This window comes from Rhamphochromis sp. 'chilingali', assembly GCF_963969265.1.
Source record: "Rhamphochromis sp. 'chilingali' genome assembly, chromosome: 13".
In the NCBI taxonomy this organism is placed as follows: Eukaryota; Metazoa; Chordata; class Actinopteri; order Cichliformes; family Cichlidae; genus Rhamphochromis; species Rhamphochromis sp. 'chilingali'.
In genome coordinates this window covers 12,744,945-12,760,030 of record NC_137940.1, presented here as the reverse complement: position 1 = coordinate 12,760,030, position 15,086 = coordinate 12,744,945, and the positions used below count along the sequence as shown (strand labels likewise).

At 45.8% G+C, this 15,086-nt stretch overlaps 1 protein-coding gene across 5 annotated transcripts in view; it reads right to left on the bottom strand.

Annotated features, from left to right (window-relative positions):
- Positions 1–10,502: 10,502 nt before the first annotated feature.
- Positions 10,503–15,086, bottom strand: part of cplx2b (complexin 2b) — a 57,417-nt gene continuing 52,833 nt past the window's right edge. For all 5 annotated transcript variants that reach the window (XM_080900215.1, XM_080900216.1, XM_080900219.1 and 2 more), the window contains exons 3-4: positions 14,874–15,049; positions 10,503–14,193 (exon numbers count right to left, since the gene is read on the bottom strand). In XM_080900215.1, the coding sequence (XP_080756341.1) occupies positions 13,996–14,193; positions 14,874–15,049 (374 nt within the window). In that variant the 3' untranslated portion in view covers positions 10,503–13,995. The remainder of the gene's footprint in view (positions 14,194–14,873; positions 15,050–15,086) is intronic.

The window sequence follows — 15,086 nt, the reverse complement described above, 5'->3', positions numbered from 1 at the left end:
GGTACATATTTGCATAACTTTTTAGGTATATGTACAAGTAGCGGTAATTACAAGTACGAAACATGTACTGTGCTTCATAAATGAGTAACAAATGTAGTACATAACAATAACCTACAGCACACCAGTGTCAGATACGAACAGGCTCAGGATGGCTTCATCATCCACTCTCAGCTTCTTTCCTTCGTTGTCACTTTCAAAACCAAAGAAATCCTCGTTGTTAGTGTCGAACACCCTCAGAAGGGCCGTGGCGGTGTCCTCCTCTCCATCATGCAGCAGTCCAGCCCTTCAAATCCGTTGGTGATCGTGGATGTTTTCACACTTTTCCACGCTGTCAGATTCCACCGGTGGAGTTGAGCATAACTTGCTTTTCGCAAGTTTATCGCCGCTCATCATCCACGACTCCCGCTGAACGTGTAGCGCTACTTTGAAGTTTGTTTTTCACGCTACTTGTACAGCACTATGTTGCCTGGCGGATGGACATGTGACCAACATACCACTCTTGAACCCCGATACTGTGTGTCTGATCACATGCCCTTCCGCCAGGCAACGTAGTGCTGTACAACAGCGGAACAAACAAAATAAATCGTCTTACGATATGACAAAAATCATGGACAATCCACAGAAAAGCCGCACCTGACTAAAAGCCGCAGGGTTCAAAGCTTATGCAAAAAGTAGTGGCTTATAGCCCGACAATTACGGTAATGATATATTAAATCTCCAGGTTATTCATATATTTGTATATAAGGAACCCCGTTAGCTTCCACAATAGCAGTTGCTAGTCTTCCTGGGGCCCAAGCCATCAAATATAATCTAATAAAACATTACACAAAGTACATGAAAATATATCCACATAATTAGTAGGGGTGCAACGATACACAAAATTCACGGTTCGGTTTGGTTCGATACTGTAACGATGGTTAAGTGTTATTGTACATGTTGGTTATCTTTGCACACTGTTGTTGTTCTTTAAGATTCATGTTTGGTTGTGCTGCAGGAAGTAGGGAGGGTGGTGTGGAGGAAGGGGAGGGGGGACCTGGGTTCTGTGTTGTTGTGTGGGTGCCAGGCTGAAGAGAGGTGTAGCACGAGGGCGCTCTCCCCTGAGTTAGCAACCCGCTTGCTTATGTGCCGAATAAACGGACAAACTGAGACCCAACCGTCTGGTTCTTGTGAACGTTACATTGGTGTCAGAAGTGAAGAAAGAAAAAAGAACCCCAGAACGCCCGACACCCTGTTGCTGGCGACGCTTGCCGTTACGAGACGAGGATGTTGCCGGGCAGGATTAAGAAGGAGACGGAGGAGAGGGAGGTTCGTCCGCGCTCGCCCGCCCATGGAGTGAGGGAAACGGCGCTGCGGCTGTCTGCCGAGGCTGGATTTTCTCCAGGTTTGACTAGGCTCGGGAACTGTTCGCACAGCGGCCGCGATTCCGGCGGGAAGGAGTCGACCTCGCTTGGCGCGCCGTCACGTGATGTAAACAAACATGGCGGCGCCCAGCAAGCTGCAGCGCATATAAAAACGCCTAAGTTCAGCGGCAAGACGCCATGGGAAGTGTTTATCGCACAGTTCGAGCTGTTAGCTGTTGCAGCTGGCTGGTCTGAGGAACATAAAGCTCTCCAGTTGGCTTTGTGCCTGTGTGAGGATGCAGCTGCATGCCTGCTGCTGCCAACCGAGGAGCAGAGGGGAGATTATAATGCTCTGGTCGGAGCACTTCAGAGGCGCTTCGGGCAGTATAACCAACCAGTGCTGCTGAGGTCGGAGTTCCACAACAGACGCAGATTGCCAGGTGAGCCCCTCCGCATTTTGGCCCATGAAGTCGAGTGCCTTTGCCGGAGGGCGTATGACAGCATGCCACCATCAGTGCAGGCGGAGTTAGCTCGGGACCAGTTCCTGCAGGCCCTGAGCCCTAAAGAGCTCCGTATGCAAACTCAGCTTGCTCGGCCGGCCACACTCAGTGCAGCCCTGGAGCTAGCGTTGGAGAGGGAGATGCTTGCGGGATCCTCTGGGGGCGCTGATGACGCACACGTGGTGAGGGCTGTGTCAGCACCTGTGGAACAGACGGAGACGCCAGCGGGCCTGTGCAGTTTGGTGCAGGCGGCTTCGCTGCAGTCGCCTTCCCCTCGGGCTGGCCCACACCGCCGACCGCAGAGCTGCTGGGGATGTGGACAAGTCGGACACCTCATCAGGCAGTGCCCCAAGCTTGCAGCGGTTCAGGGAAACGCCCATGGGCCCGTGTAGGCGGGAGTACACGGGCCTGGGAGAACGACATCCCCACTCCACCGCCACCCCCACCTGGTGCGGCCATCGCTGTGGGCTGGACCCAGGTTGGTGGCTTTTGCCATGTTCCAGTGACGATTGCGGGGGTGTCCTGTACGGCCCTGCTGGACACGGGGTCCAATGCAACGCTGGTCCGACCCGATGTTGTCCCACCCGGAGCTGCTGTGCAACCGACTAATGTGCAACTTAAGACTGTGACCGGTGATCTGGCCCCAATGAGAGGGAGGGGAGTGTTCCAGTTCAAGGTGGGGGACCTCGGTGTGTCTTATGCTGCCTGGGTGGCTGACGTGCAGGACGCCTGCATCCTTGGGCTGGATTTTTTACGAGCCATTGGTGGTGTACTGGACTTAGGCAAAGGCTTCCTCGCACTCCCTGATGGGAAGAAGGTGCCGCTTATTCCCCCCCCGGTCTGCACAGCATCTGCCGCGGCGTCCACCTCCACCGCAGAGACCCCTGCAGACCCGCCGGCAGAGCAGCGAGCGGAGGAGGAGGAGAGGCTCTCAGCAGTGAGGAGTATCTGGTCAAAGAACTGTGAGGGGCTGACTCCACAGCAGCAAGAGAGTCTATGGCAGGTACTAAAAGAGTTTAGTGACATTTTTGCCCTGAAAGAAAGTGATGTTGGCTTGACACACTTGGTAGAGCACGTCATTGAGACCGGGGATGCCCAGCCTATTAAAGTGCGCCCCCGCCGCCTGCCCCTGGCTCATCAGGAGGCTGCAGACAGAGAGTTGTGTGAAATGATGAAGGCGGGCATCATAGAGCCATCTGATAGCCCGTGGGCCTCCGCGGTGGTGATGGTGCCTAAGAAAAAAAGTCCTAGGATGCGTTTCTGTGTGGACTACAGACCACTCAACAAAGTGACGAAGAAGGACTCTTACCCCCTTCCCAGGATTGATGAGTCTCTCGACTTAGTAGCCGGGTCCTCCTGGTTCTCCACCCTGGACCTGCGGAGTGGCTACTGGCAGGTGCCACTGTCCCCGGAATCCAGACCGAAGACAGCCTTCTGCACTAACAGGGGACTATGGCAGTTCAAAGTCCTGAGCTTTGGTCTTTGCAACGCTCCTGCGACCTTCGAGAGGCTTATGGACAGTGTGCTGGCTGGCGTCCCACGGCAACGGTGTCTGGTTTACCTGGATGATCTTCTAGTGCACGGGAGCTCCTTTGATGCTGCCCTGGATGCCCTGAGACAAGTGTTGGAGAGGGTGGCGGCTGCAGGCCTGAAGCTGCATCCCGACAAGTGCCACTTCATGAGGAGGGAGGTGGAGTTTCTGGGCCACAAGCTGGGTCGTGAGGGCATCAGCACTTTGGAGGAAAAAATTCACACCATTACCGAGTGGCCCACACCAGCAGACCAGAAACAGCTCAAAAGCTTCCTAGGACTGGCGTCTTATTACAGGAGGTTTGTGAAGGGCTTTTCCTCCATAGCCGCACCACTCTTCCACCTGCTGCAGAAGGACCGTGACTTCATCTGGACCCAGGACTGTCAGCAGGCGTTCAACACCCTCCGCAAATCGCTGACAGAGTCCCCAGTCCTCGCCCCCCCTGACCCCACCCTGCCTTTTGTCCTGGACACTGACGAAAGTAATGTGGGGCTGGGAGCTGTGTTGTCGCAGGTTGGGCCGGAAGGTGAGAAGGTGGTGGCGTACTTCAGTTGGGTCCTGAACAGGAGTGAGCGGCGCTACTGTGTCACACGACAAGAGCTGCTGGCTGTGGTGGCAGGGGTGAGACACTTTAAGTACTACCTGTGCGGCACAGCATTTGTTATCAGAACTGATCATGCTGCCCTTCAGTGGCTGATGTCTTTCAGGGAGCCAGAGGGGCAGGTGGCTCGCTGGCTGGAGGAGCTCCAAGCCTTCAATTTCACTGTGGAGCACAGAGCAGGGACGCACCATTCTAACGCAGACGCCCTCTCTCGCCGCCCATGTGCTGCAGCTGGCTGCCGTTACTGTGAGAAGCGAGAGGAAATAGAGCGGGAACTCACGACAATAGACGGAGCAGCACAGCTCGCCTGCAGGGCTCTTCTGGTGGTGGATGCAGCGGAGTGGAGGGCACGGCAGGAACAAGACACAGACCTGCTGCCGGTCCTGCAGTGGCTGGAGAAGGGGGAGCAACCCCTTTGGGATGAGGTCACTGGGTTTTCCATCTGTACCAGGGGGCTATGGGCCAAGTTTGCAGCTCTCAGGCTGAAGGAGGGGGTGTTGGAGCGTGCCTGGAAGGATCCTGCCACGGGGGAGGAGAGGTGGCAGGTTGTGGTGCCAAGGTCGCTGAGGTCAGCGGTGCTGGAAGCCTGCCATGGGAGCACTGGCTCCGGCCACTTTGGGGTCTCTAAGACTCTCCGCCGCCTCCGCCAGGGCTATTACTGGGGTCAACAGCGGAGGGATGTGGAGGACTTTTGCCGCAGCTGTGATGCATGTTCCTCACACAAAGGGCCACAGGACCAGTCCCGGGCTCAGCTTCAGCAGCAACCAGCAGGGGCTCCAATGGAGCGAGTAGCTGTGGACGTCATGGGCCCATTTCCTCGCACAGACAGAGGAAACCGCTATGTTCTTGTGGCCATGGACTATTTTACCAAGTGGCCGGAAGCATACGCCATCCCAGATCAGGAGGCTGAGACTGTCGCTGATGTATTAGTGGAGGGGATGTTCAGCCGCTTTGGAACAGCAGAGACCCTCCACAGTGACCAGGGGCGTAACTTTGAGTCCAAGGTATTTGCTGCCATGTGTGACCGCCTTGGGATTAAGAAGACCCGCACCACCCCACTTCACCCCCAAAGCGATGGACTGGTGGAAAGGTTTAACAGGACGCTGGCCCAGCAGCTAGCCATCCTTACCTCAGAACACCAACGGGACTGGGACTACCATCTTCCCCTTATCCTCATGGCCTACAGGTCGGCAGTGCAAGACTCCACCCAATGTACGCCTGCCCTGCTCATGTTAGGGAGAGAGCTGAGAACTCCTGCAGAGTTGGCTTTTGGGAAGCCCCCGGACGCGCCAGAAGCACCACCAGGCCGGGACTACGCAAGGAAGCTGCAGGACCGGCTGGATTCTGCACATTCCTACGCCCGGGAGCAGCTGGCGAAGGCAGGCCTGCGCCAAAAGAGGAATTATGACATCACCACTAAGGGGAGGCACTTCCGTGCTGGGGAGCTGGTGTGGGTCTACAGCCCAAAGAGAAAGAAGGGACGGTGTCCTAAACTGGATAGCAGCTGGGTGGGGCCTTGCAGCGTCCTAGAGCGAGTGGGGGAGGTTGTTTACAGGGTGCAGTTGCCTCCTAGGGGGAGGATAGTAGCGCTGCACAGAGACCGGATGGCCCCCTACAGAGGGCAGTCCCTCCCCTCCTTTCCAGAGGGACGTGTACAGAGCGTCCATGACCCTGCTCAGAGGGGCCCCCGACCGGGGCTGCGTTCCCCTCCCTCGGACTCTTCACCCCAAAGCCCCGACGCTCCGCGCCCACCTCAGGGGCTCAGGAGGTCAAGGAGGGAACGTAGGCTACCACCCCGCCTCAGAGACTGTGTCGTTCCCTCGGGGACGAGGAACTTATTGCTGGGGGGGCAGTGTAACGATGGTTAAGTGTTATTGTACATGTTGGTTATCTTTGCACACTGTTGTTGTTCTTTAAGATTCATGTTTGGTTGTGCTGCAGGAAGTAGGGAGGGTGGTGTGGAGGAAGGGGAGGGGGGACCTGGGTTCTGTGTTGTTGTGTGGGTGCCAGGCTGAAGAGAGGTGTAGCACGAGGGCGCTCTCCCCTGAGTTAGCAACCCGCTTGCTTATGTGCCGAATAAACGGACAAACTGAGACCCAACCGTCTGGTTCTTGTGAACGTTACAATACTTTGGTGTCACGGTTCGATATTTTTTCGATACAAAAAAAAATGTTCATGCCTTTTTAATTTGTCGTTTATTAAAATTATAAGTATATATTTTAACTCAAAAGTACAGTTTTTAAATTTAATGTTGCTGAAACAACAAAGTAATAAAAAAATTAATATATTTGATTGAGGAATCACTCATCTTTGGAAAAGAGAGTTTATTACAGAGAAATGTCTCTTTCCAAAATAAAAGCTATACTATACACTTCTTCTGGGCTATATTCTCAGCAGCATATTAAACATATCAGGTCCCCATAAGGAGAATCATGTGCTAACGGCTGTCTAAATGACTCAGGTAAAGTGTGTAGCATGCGTGCTTGTTGTTTTTGTCTGCTTCCACTTGTCTTTGCACTAGGATGCTGTCGGAGTAAATGTGCAGTCATATTCGTTGTGTTCCCACTAGTGCTGTCAGCGTTAATCTCGTTGAAATGACGTTAAAGCCACAACATGGCAAATCTCCGTTAACGAGCTACCGCGGATCGCCCCGTGCATGGGGCTGGACGGCCAACACGTTAATGAGCTAACTGCGCTAACACACTAGTTCCCACCAATGTAATTGAGCATTGCGTGGGACATCCAACATACTGTTTTACTTTAGTCCATGACGCGCTTACCTTCAGGCTCATAAGTCACATGAAAACCAAAATAGTTCCAAACGCCACATCTGAATGAGGGTGGGGGAGGTTCAATTTGCTATGTTGCAAGGAGAGCTTAACTTCTGTCTCACTAGCTTGCCCTGCGCTCAGTGAATCTGCGTTCGACTACTCCGCCTGGGCTGCACTGTCGAGCGCAGATCCACTGAGCGCTCAACACAGACAGCATCGTCAGAAGGAAAGTTGATAAAATAAATTAAAAATTTTGTATTGTTCGATACATATGCGTACCGAACCGAAAGCACTGTATCGAACGGTTATGTATATATATATATATATATATATATATATATATATATATATATATATATATATATATATATATATATATATGTGTATGTATGTATGTATGTATGTATATGTATGTATATATATATATATATATGTGTATATGTATATATATGTATGTATATATGTATGTATATATATATATATATATATATATATATATATATATGTATATATATATGTATATATATATATGTGTATATATATGTATATATATATATGTGTATATATATATATGTATATATATATGTATATATATATATGTGTATATATATATATATATATATATGTGTATATATATATATATATATATATATATATATATATGTGTATATATATATATATATATATATATATATATATATATATATATATATTAGGGGTGCAACGATACACAAAATTCACGGTTCGGTTCGGTTCGATACTTTGGTGTCACGGTTCGATATTTTTTCGATACAAAAAAAATGTTCATGCATTTTTAATTTGTCATTTATTAAAATTATAAATATATATTTTAACTCAAAAGTACAGTTTTTAAATTTAACCCTAACCCTTGTGCGTGTTTTTTATTTTGACAGCGAATGCGCACCTGCGGACCACTTATGTGCAGCCCTGGTTATTTAGCTCGTCATATTGCAGCCACAGAAATTATTTTGTCCATGAAACCATAAAGCTGCACTTTCTTTTTGCCTTATAGTCTGATTTGTCATAACTTCTCCGTTTTGTGGTAAGCTTTTCTTTGGCTGTCACTTCTTCACCCTGACCTGTCTTGTTTGGCTCAGCAGAACTGAAATGCTTTTACACACTCACTCACATAAGCTCAGCGATTCTCTGCGCGATCAACCTCTCACATGTTTAAGCTTGCTGCGGGAGATTTCACTTTTCATGTTTGCATAGTAAGCTAACGATTAATAAGACGATGTCAGAGGAATTGGTGCACAAATTATCATCACTCACAGATCAGTGCTGTCGCTCTCTATACACAGTTCGCACGATTGCAAAGTGAAAGCAAAAAAACAAGCGCAAATTCAAACGCGATTTCAATATGTCACATATTGACAGTGGCTCACCGATGCCAATGACATAATTACCCAGCTACATTTCTGAAAGAATGCAAAAGCATTGACATATATTTTTCCTTCCTACAATAGCCCGAGGGCAGGGTAGCCCGACTGAAAAAATCGCTAGCCCCAGGATGTCAGGCTAGCGATATTGCAAGCCTTGTATCTGATTGAGGAATCACTCATCTTTGGAAAAGAGAGTTTTTTACAGAGAAATGTCTCTTTCCAAAATAAAAGCTATACTATCCGCTTCTTGTGGGCTATATTCTCAGCAGCATAAGGAGAATCATGTGCTAACAGCTGTCTAAATGACTCGGCTAAAGTTAGTAGCATGCTTGTTGTTTTTGTCTTGGCACTAGGATGATGTCGGCGTAAATGTGCAGTCATATTCGTTGTGTTCCCACTAGTGCTTTCAGGTTAATCTCGTTGAAATGACCTTAACACCACAACACGGCAAATCTCCGTTAACGAGCTACCGCCGATCGCCCCGTGCATGGGGCTAGACGGCTAACACGTTAACGAGCTAACTGCGCTAACACACTAGTTCCCACCCATGTAATTGAGCATTGCATGGCACATCCAACATACTGTTTTACTTTAGTCCATGACTCGCTTACCTTCAGGGTCATACGTCACATGAAAACCAAAATAATTCCAAACGCCAGATCTGAATGAGGGTGGGGGAGGTGCCCTGCGCTCTTCCCTCTGACTATGCTGTCTGTGTGGAGCACTCAGTGGATCTGCGCTCGACAGTGCAGCCTAGGCGGAGTAGTCGAACGCAGATTCACTGAGCGCTCAACACAGACAGCATCGTCAGAAGGAAAGTTGATAAAATAAATTACAAATGTTGTATTGTTCGATACATATGCGTACCGAACCGAAAGCACTGTATCGAACGGTTCAATATCGATACGAATATCGTTGCACCCCTAATAAATATATATATATATATATATGTATGTGTGTGTGTGTGTGTGTGTGTGTGTGTGTGTGTGTGTGCCGAACCCAATGCACTGCATTTCTACTCAGTCTTATTTGTATGGTCACTGCACACAGTTCTTTATGGTCATCAATATTAGAAAATAAAATGAAAAAACAACAGATTTAATAGGTTACTGAAATGGTCACAAGCAAGACAGGACTAAAGACAAGTTTTTTTTAATAAACCTTTGTTTTTATTAGTCTTATGCATTAAATTTCCAAAAAGGATGTTTCCGTTCCATAGATGACAGTTTTACAGTGATCGGGCTCCACATAAGAGTATATGACATGCAATTAAAGAAAAAAAACAACAACATAAGAACTCATATTTTACATTCTTAACCTCTGCCCCCTGAAATGAGTCATTATTCAACCTGAATTAAAAATAAAGACCCTCTCGTTTAGACTTTTGGAGATTTTTTTAAAAACGGTTTTTTTCACTTCCTTACAAATTTTCTTATCAGCAGTTTCCAGTGATCATCACGCCATTCTCTCCCCAGATGGAGTCTGCTTCTCAGACAGTAAAGACAGCATGAGTGGTGACCAGAACAAGGTCACATAATCAATAACCTGGCGAATATCACTAGAGCCCTTCTAATGTAGCATTCAGAAGGCTGGCAGGCAGGTAAAGTAAACTGTCATGGAAAGTAGATGCCATAGCAGTTGCCAGTATAACATTTCAACTTATCCTAGTGCAAATGCCAAAAAAGTCAGGAATGTATTTCTGTTCACAGTTACAGCTAATGAGAGTTCACCAGTCACAAGTAAACTCGGTGACTAAGTATTAAGTACAACACATTCACTTTCATTTCTACAGTCACTGGCAGGATTCAGCAGGGCAGTTCATATGCATAAGCTTATGTGAAAATGTTACAAACAAGACAAATGTTATGACATCTTTCACAAAGTCCAGCCTCGGAGTTGATTGAACAATAAAGTTTAGGTTAATTCTAAGATATTCTCTCCATCTCTATCATTCATTACACTTAATAAAGTTGTATTTAGGATGTAAACATCTATGGCATGTCTTTTGGACTCTGTCGGTATGGATTCTTTGTGCTGTCATTTTCTAATAGTCACGAGAAATCACCAAACACGGGGGTGTAGGGGTGGTGGACTGTGGTTTTGAATGGCAGTTCCAAGCCTATTATGTATATCTAATGTTTCTGGGCTCCTGACAACAGAATTTGATCATCCAGGTCTTCAGACGCAGTCTCCGATAAAAACAGTTCCATCTGAGTTAAGATGTTTCAGAGAAATATCAGCCAGGACTTGATGGACTTTTTAAAGCATCTGAGACCTTTCATGTATAATTTTCATTGCTCTCATTCACCTACATTTATTTCTATTTTACCATAACTTTTTAAGTATTCCCTGTAAAAAAAAAAAAAAAAAAAAATCTGGATTATTCTGTGTATAATAAAGAAAAAAAAAACTCTTCGCTTTTACACTTTCATCTATGAAACCAAGGATTTTGTTAAACTGAACAGCTCCACAAACAAGTGTATATCATGCAACCAGAATGAGTTCAAACAGCTGCACATCACGCACGGACACGCACAGGTGCGACAGATGAGTTACCGCTTACCTGACGTAAAGATGACATGGCAATAGCCCTTTTCAAAGGCAATTCACATGCTGTGATGCCTCGAAACGAGTCCCGCTGAGAGACTATTTTACATACAGAGGATGTATGGCTGTAGTTTCCATGAAGGGCCAGTAACCAAAGCCATGTCCATAATTCTACCCGCTATGGTGGGGGGCTTACTCTGTTCTCGCAGAGGTGCACATGGCCTGGCTTTGGGTGATGTGGGAATCATTTTTTAATGTAAATAATCAAAACTATCAAGATGATGTTCCTCATGCCACCTAACTGAAGCCCACTGCACTACCAACCATCCTCTAGAATGATCCCCAGTCCAAGATTTTTTTTTGAGGTCATTGCAAGTCCACTTAAATTTATCTCAGGACTGATTTCTTTAAGCTGAAGTCAAAGATTTTTTTTTTCACTCTTGCTGGCACAAGTTTAAATGACTTAACCAGGCAAATGATTTGCCCTACTTTGTGTTTTCTGGAAAACACCGGCTGAATGCATGACCCACAGTAGTAGAAGATATGCCACACATGCACGTGCCAATTTGAATACAAATATTTTTATTTGTCCTGTAAGCTTGATTTGTAGTAATATGACAGTGGCATTTTTGGCATGCCTAAACACGTCCCCAGTTACGGGCTGACAAAGAGGAGAACACGCACACGTATCTGACAAATCCAGTGTATTTGCAGGAAAGCTGTCCAGCCGATGAACAGCTGGGAATAAACTCTGAACTTCATCCCACTTAAACATGTTATGGCATGGCTGTGTAATGGACTGTGAAAGTTTCTATTTTTTGTGTGTTTTTCTTTGACCACGTCTTTACTGACAGCTAATAATCTCCAACACTCTCCAGTTCAATCTCTCTGGATACAATGCACAGATTCTGTTGCCTGGAGACTCCTACAGAAACGGGGAGTTGTTTATTTTTTCATATTTGGGTTAATTTGGTGTATTCTCTACCAAACATTGCATGCTCAACATCTGAAAGGAATGTGTTAAGTATTCTTCTTTTTAGACATGGCACAAAAATAGCTCAAAGACACACTTACACGGTATAAACCAGGACTATATGGATCAACAACATGATCTCACATCACAGACACATAGAAAGACGCACACATCTAAACACACACACACTTACAGTACACGTGTTGCACACTGAGACAGAACAATGGCTTTTTTTCTACATACATTTTCTTTGTCTACATGTTTAAAGATACAAGAATGGTAAGGATTTACAAACAAATTTATTCCTTTTTTTCGCTTCTTTTCTTTTCTTTTTTTACGGGAAAACAAACATGAGACATTGAACTTGAAATATTCTCTTTATAGAATTTTTATTGCAATCTAAACAGTATGGCTTTGTCTAGTGAAAATTCCTATCTGAGCTAGAAAAATAATAATAATAAAAAAACTGAAAAAGGTGTTTTATGGTGTTTATGCCAACTTTATCAATGGTCCTAATAATCCCTAAAGTTGTTCTAAGTCACAGACTCCTGGAACAATGTACGGACAGTACATTGTTCCATCACTAACCACTGAAACGTCATTGGGTCTTTTAAGAATAACCAACATGCTTTGTTTTATTGATTAATGTCCACATAGTGAATAGATTTTGTTTTCATCTACAGTACACCTATTTGAACATGACAAATCACTATGATATTAGTTGGATTAACTGATGCAGGATGCAGAATATTAGTAGGCTCTTTAGGCAGTGAGACACAACAACTCACAGACCAGTTATCCCAGGCTCAGTCTACGGTAACATTACCTATTAATTATGGAATACCTTTGAGGAAGAAACAGAGCATCGGTTTTAGCTTAGCGGCGGTCCCTGGGATGCATGCACGCGCTGAACGAGCTTGCTGTGTGTCTTCTGCAGGCCTGGCACGTTTGATTGAAAATAAAAGTTACACATGCATGTCTTTGTTTATGACGAAAGAAATAAGGTCTTACCAGCATTTCTTTGGTCTGGATGTCGATGAGTGACAGTCAAGGTAGATTTGTACATTAAAAGATGAAGGAAAAGGTTAGCTCAGGTGGGATGTGAAGTCAATTTCAATTTCAGCACGTTAATGAAAGTGTGAAAAACACCAATAAGTTAATCAAGTGCTTAGTAACCAAATCAACCCGTTGCTAGTGGAGATGAAAGCATGTACCAGCAACGCCCAGTATCCCATTGGTCAATGCTCTGATTGTCTATGGCACCCACACCACCTAAATGATGACAACTTGGTCTGTTAGCTTATGATGAATGAAAATTCACACGTTGACATGAGTTTTTAAAATGTTTAAGCTGTAAAGTTTCTCTTCTGTCAAAACGTAGTCGCAGTCTAATCAGCTGACCAGATTAGAAAAGCTCTTGTAAAACTAGAGGTGGAAGCAGAAGGGATCTCTTTTTTTATCCTATTTTTCGCAGACCGGTTTTTTTTTGGAAGCTTTTGATCTTAAAAGGAATTACAAATCATATTTTAATGTTTTGGATTTATTCTGGCATTTCCACAAGTTTGGATGCTTTGAACATTGGCACCATCATCAACCATATATGCCCACTAGAAATCCTAATATCAAATACGTTATTCCAAAATTGTCCAGTCTTGTATCTTTGAACGAGTGCCTACATGCTACCAACAGCGTTGACTCAAAATGAAACCCTCATTTACAATTCCTTTGCTAGAGGAGATGATATGAAGGCACGTGTCCTAAAAACTCAAATGTTGATTTCTTGTACTATAAAGGTCTACACGAGGTTTGTAAAAGTCGAAAACACCCATTGATTTAAACAGAACATGCTCCATCAACTGGAAAACGCGGTGGAAGTGCCATTTAAACACAAAAGTAAGCAGACACGAATCCACTGTCGTCCAATGCTGTTCTCCACGATGGCCATGCTCCGTCTGTTCTTAATGGGCGTGAACAAGTGCAAAACAACTCAGGTGTAAGAAATGTGAAAGTTTTACAACTACTGCGGTAAAGAAAAGAGGAAGAATGACACTGTCATCAAAGAGTAGAAAAAGCAAAGTAAAGGTTCTCTACAAAGGCAGTGTGTAGCCTCTAACAGTTTGACGAGGACACCCCCCCCCTTCCCCAAATTCATTGTGATCCCAAGAACCTCAACATGCCCCGAATCTACACTCAAACCCCAACAAATAATTTCCTCAGTCTCTTTTCAGTTAACCCAAAGAACCCTTCCTCCCTCTGCCCCGCAGCCTCACCCATGCCAGACCGGACCCTGATTTTAGGGTTCATTTGATTTGTTTTGTGTTTTTTAGTTTTACTTCTTGAACATGTCCTGTAGAGGTCCAGGCAGAAACTTGAGGACGGTGTCAAGGATGCTCTCTTCGTCTTCCTCATCATCATCTCCGCAGCCTCGCGGAATCGCTTTCTTCGGGCGTGTCAGCGATCCCTCGCAGGCTTGCTCCATGGCCGCTTTTTCCTCTGCCTCCTTCTCTTCCTTCTTTTTTAACCCATACTGGACGAAGGAGGAACACCGGTGATGTGCAGGGAAAAAATAAAGGGTCATTAAATGACGAGTGAGACCCACCTCTGTAATCAGACCTAAAATGACATGCAGCATCAGTGCCAGTCTGGGGTGTAACATGTTACAAAGTAATGCGCTACTGTAATAACATTACGTTTTTCAGGAATGCAGTAAAGTAACACGTAGCGATATAAAATTTCTTCTTTTCTTTCCAGTCTTCCCAGTATAGGTTTTTGTTTAGCGTTGAATTGGTTTTGCCTTTTGTTTCGTACTTCAGCCACAATAAACAGCTAACTTTTGGTTAAGAATCAAGTTTTCATTTTGCGTGTCTGCGTTTGGGTCCTCCTCCTCTGTCCAAGGAGTCGGAAGCTGACTGTGACAGAAAGTATCAAACAAGTCTGTGTTTCTAAAGTGGAATCATCTCTTTGAACTTTTCTTTGTGTTGTTGTGTTCACATTTAAACTCTAACACAAAAATTGCATGTGCGTCCTCATTAGGCTCGGGTGTGTTGGCGTGCTGGACTGTAGCCTCAGGTTTATATTGTTAGCTGGTAACTAAGTAATTTCTGTGTGTTGCAGCTCAAGTAGCATACAGTAGTGTAGCAGTTTCTCCAGCTTGTGCATTACTTTTGAGAAAAGTAACAAGTAATGTGTAACGACCCCAACACTAACCTTGTCCCTGATGGTCTGCCGTACTTTTTCCCTCTCTGCCTCCATGCGGGCGTGTTTTGCCTTCCTCTCCTCCTCCTGCTGCCTCAGCGCCTCCTGTCGCTCCTCCTCCTTCTTGGCTGCATCCGGGTCCTTCTCCTCCTCCCCGCCTAACATCTTACCCATGTCTTTGGTGGCCCCTGGACAGAAAACATAGAAATACTGTAAGTTCCTTCA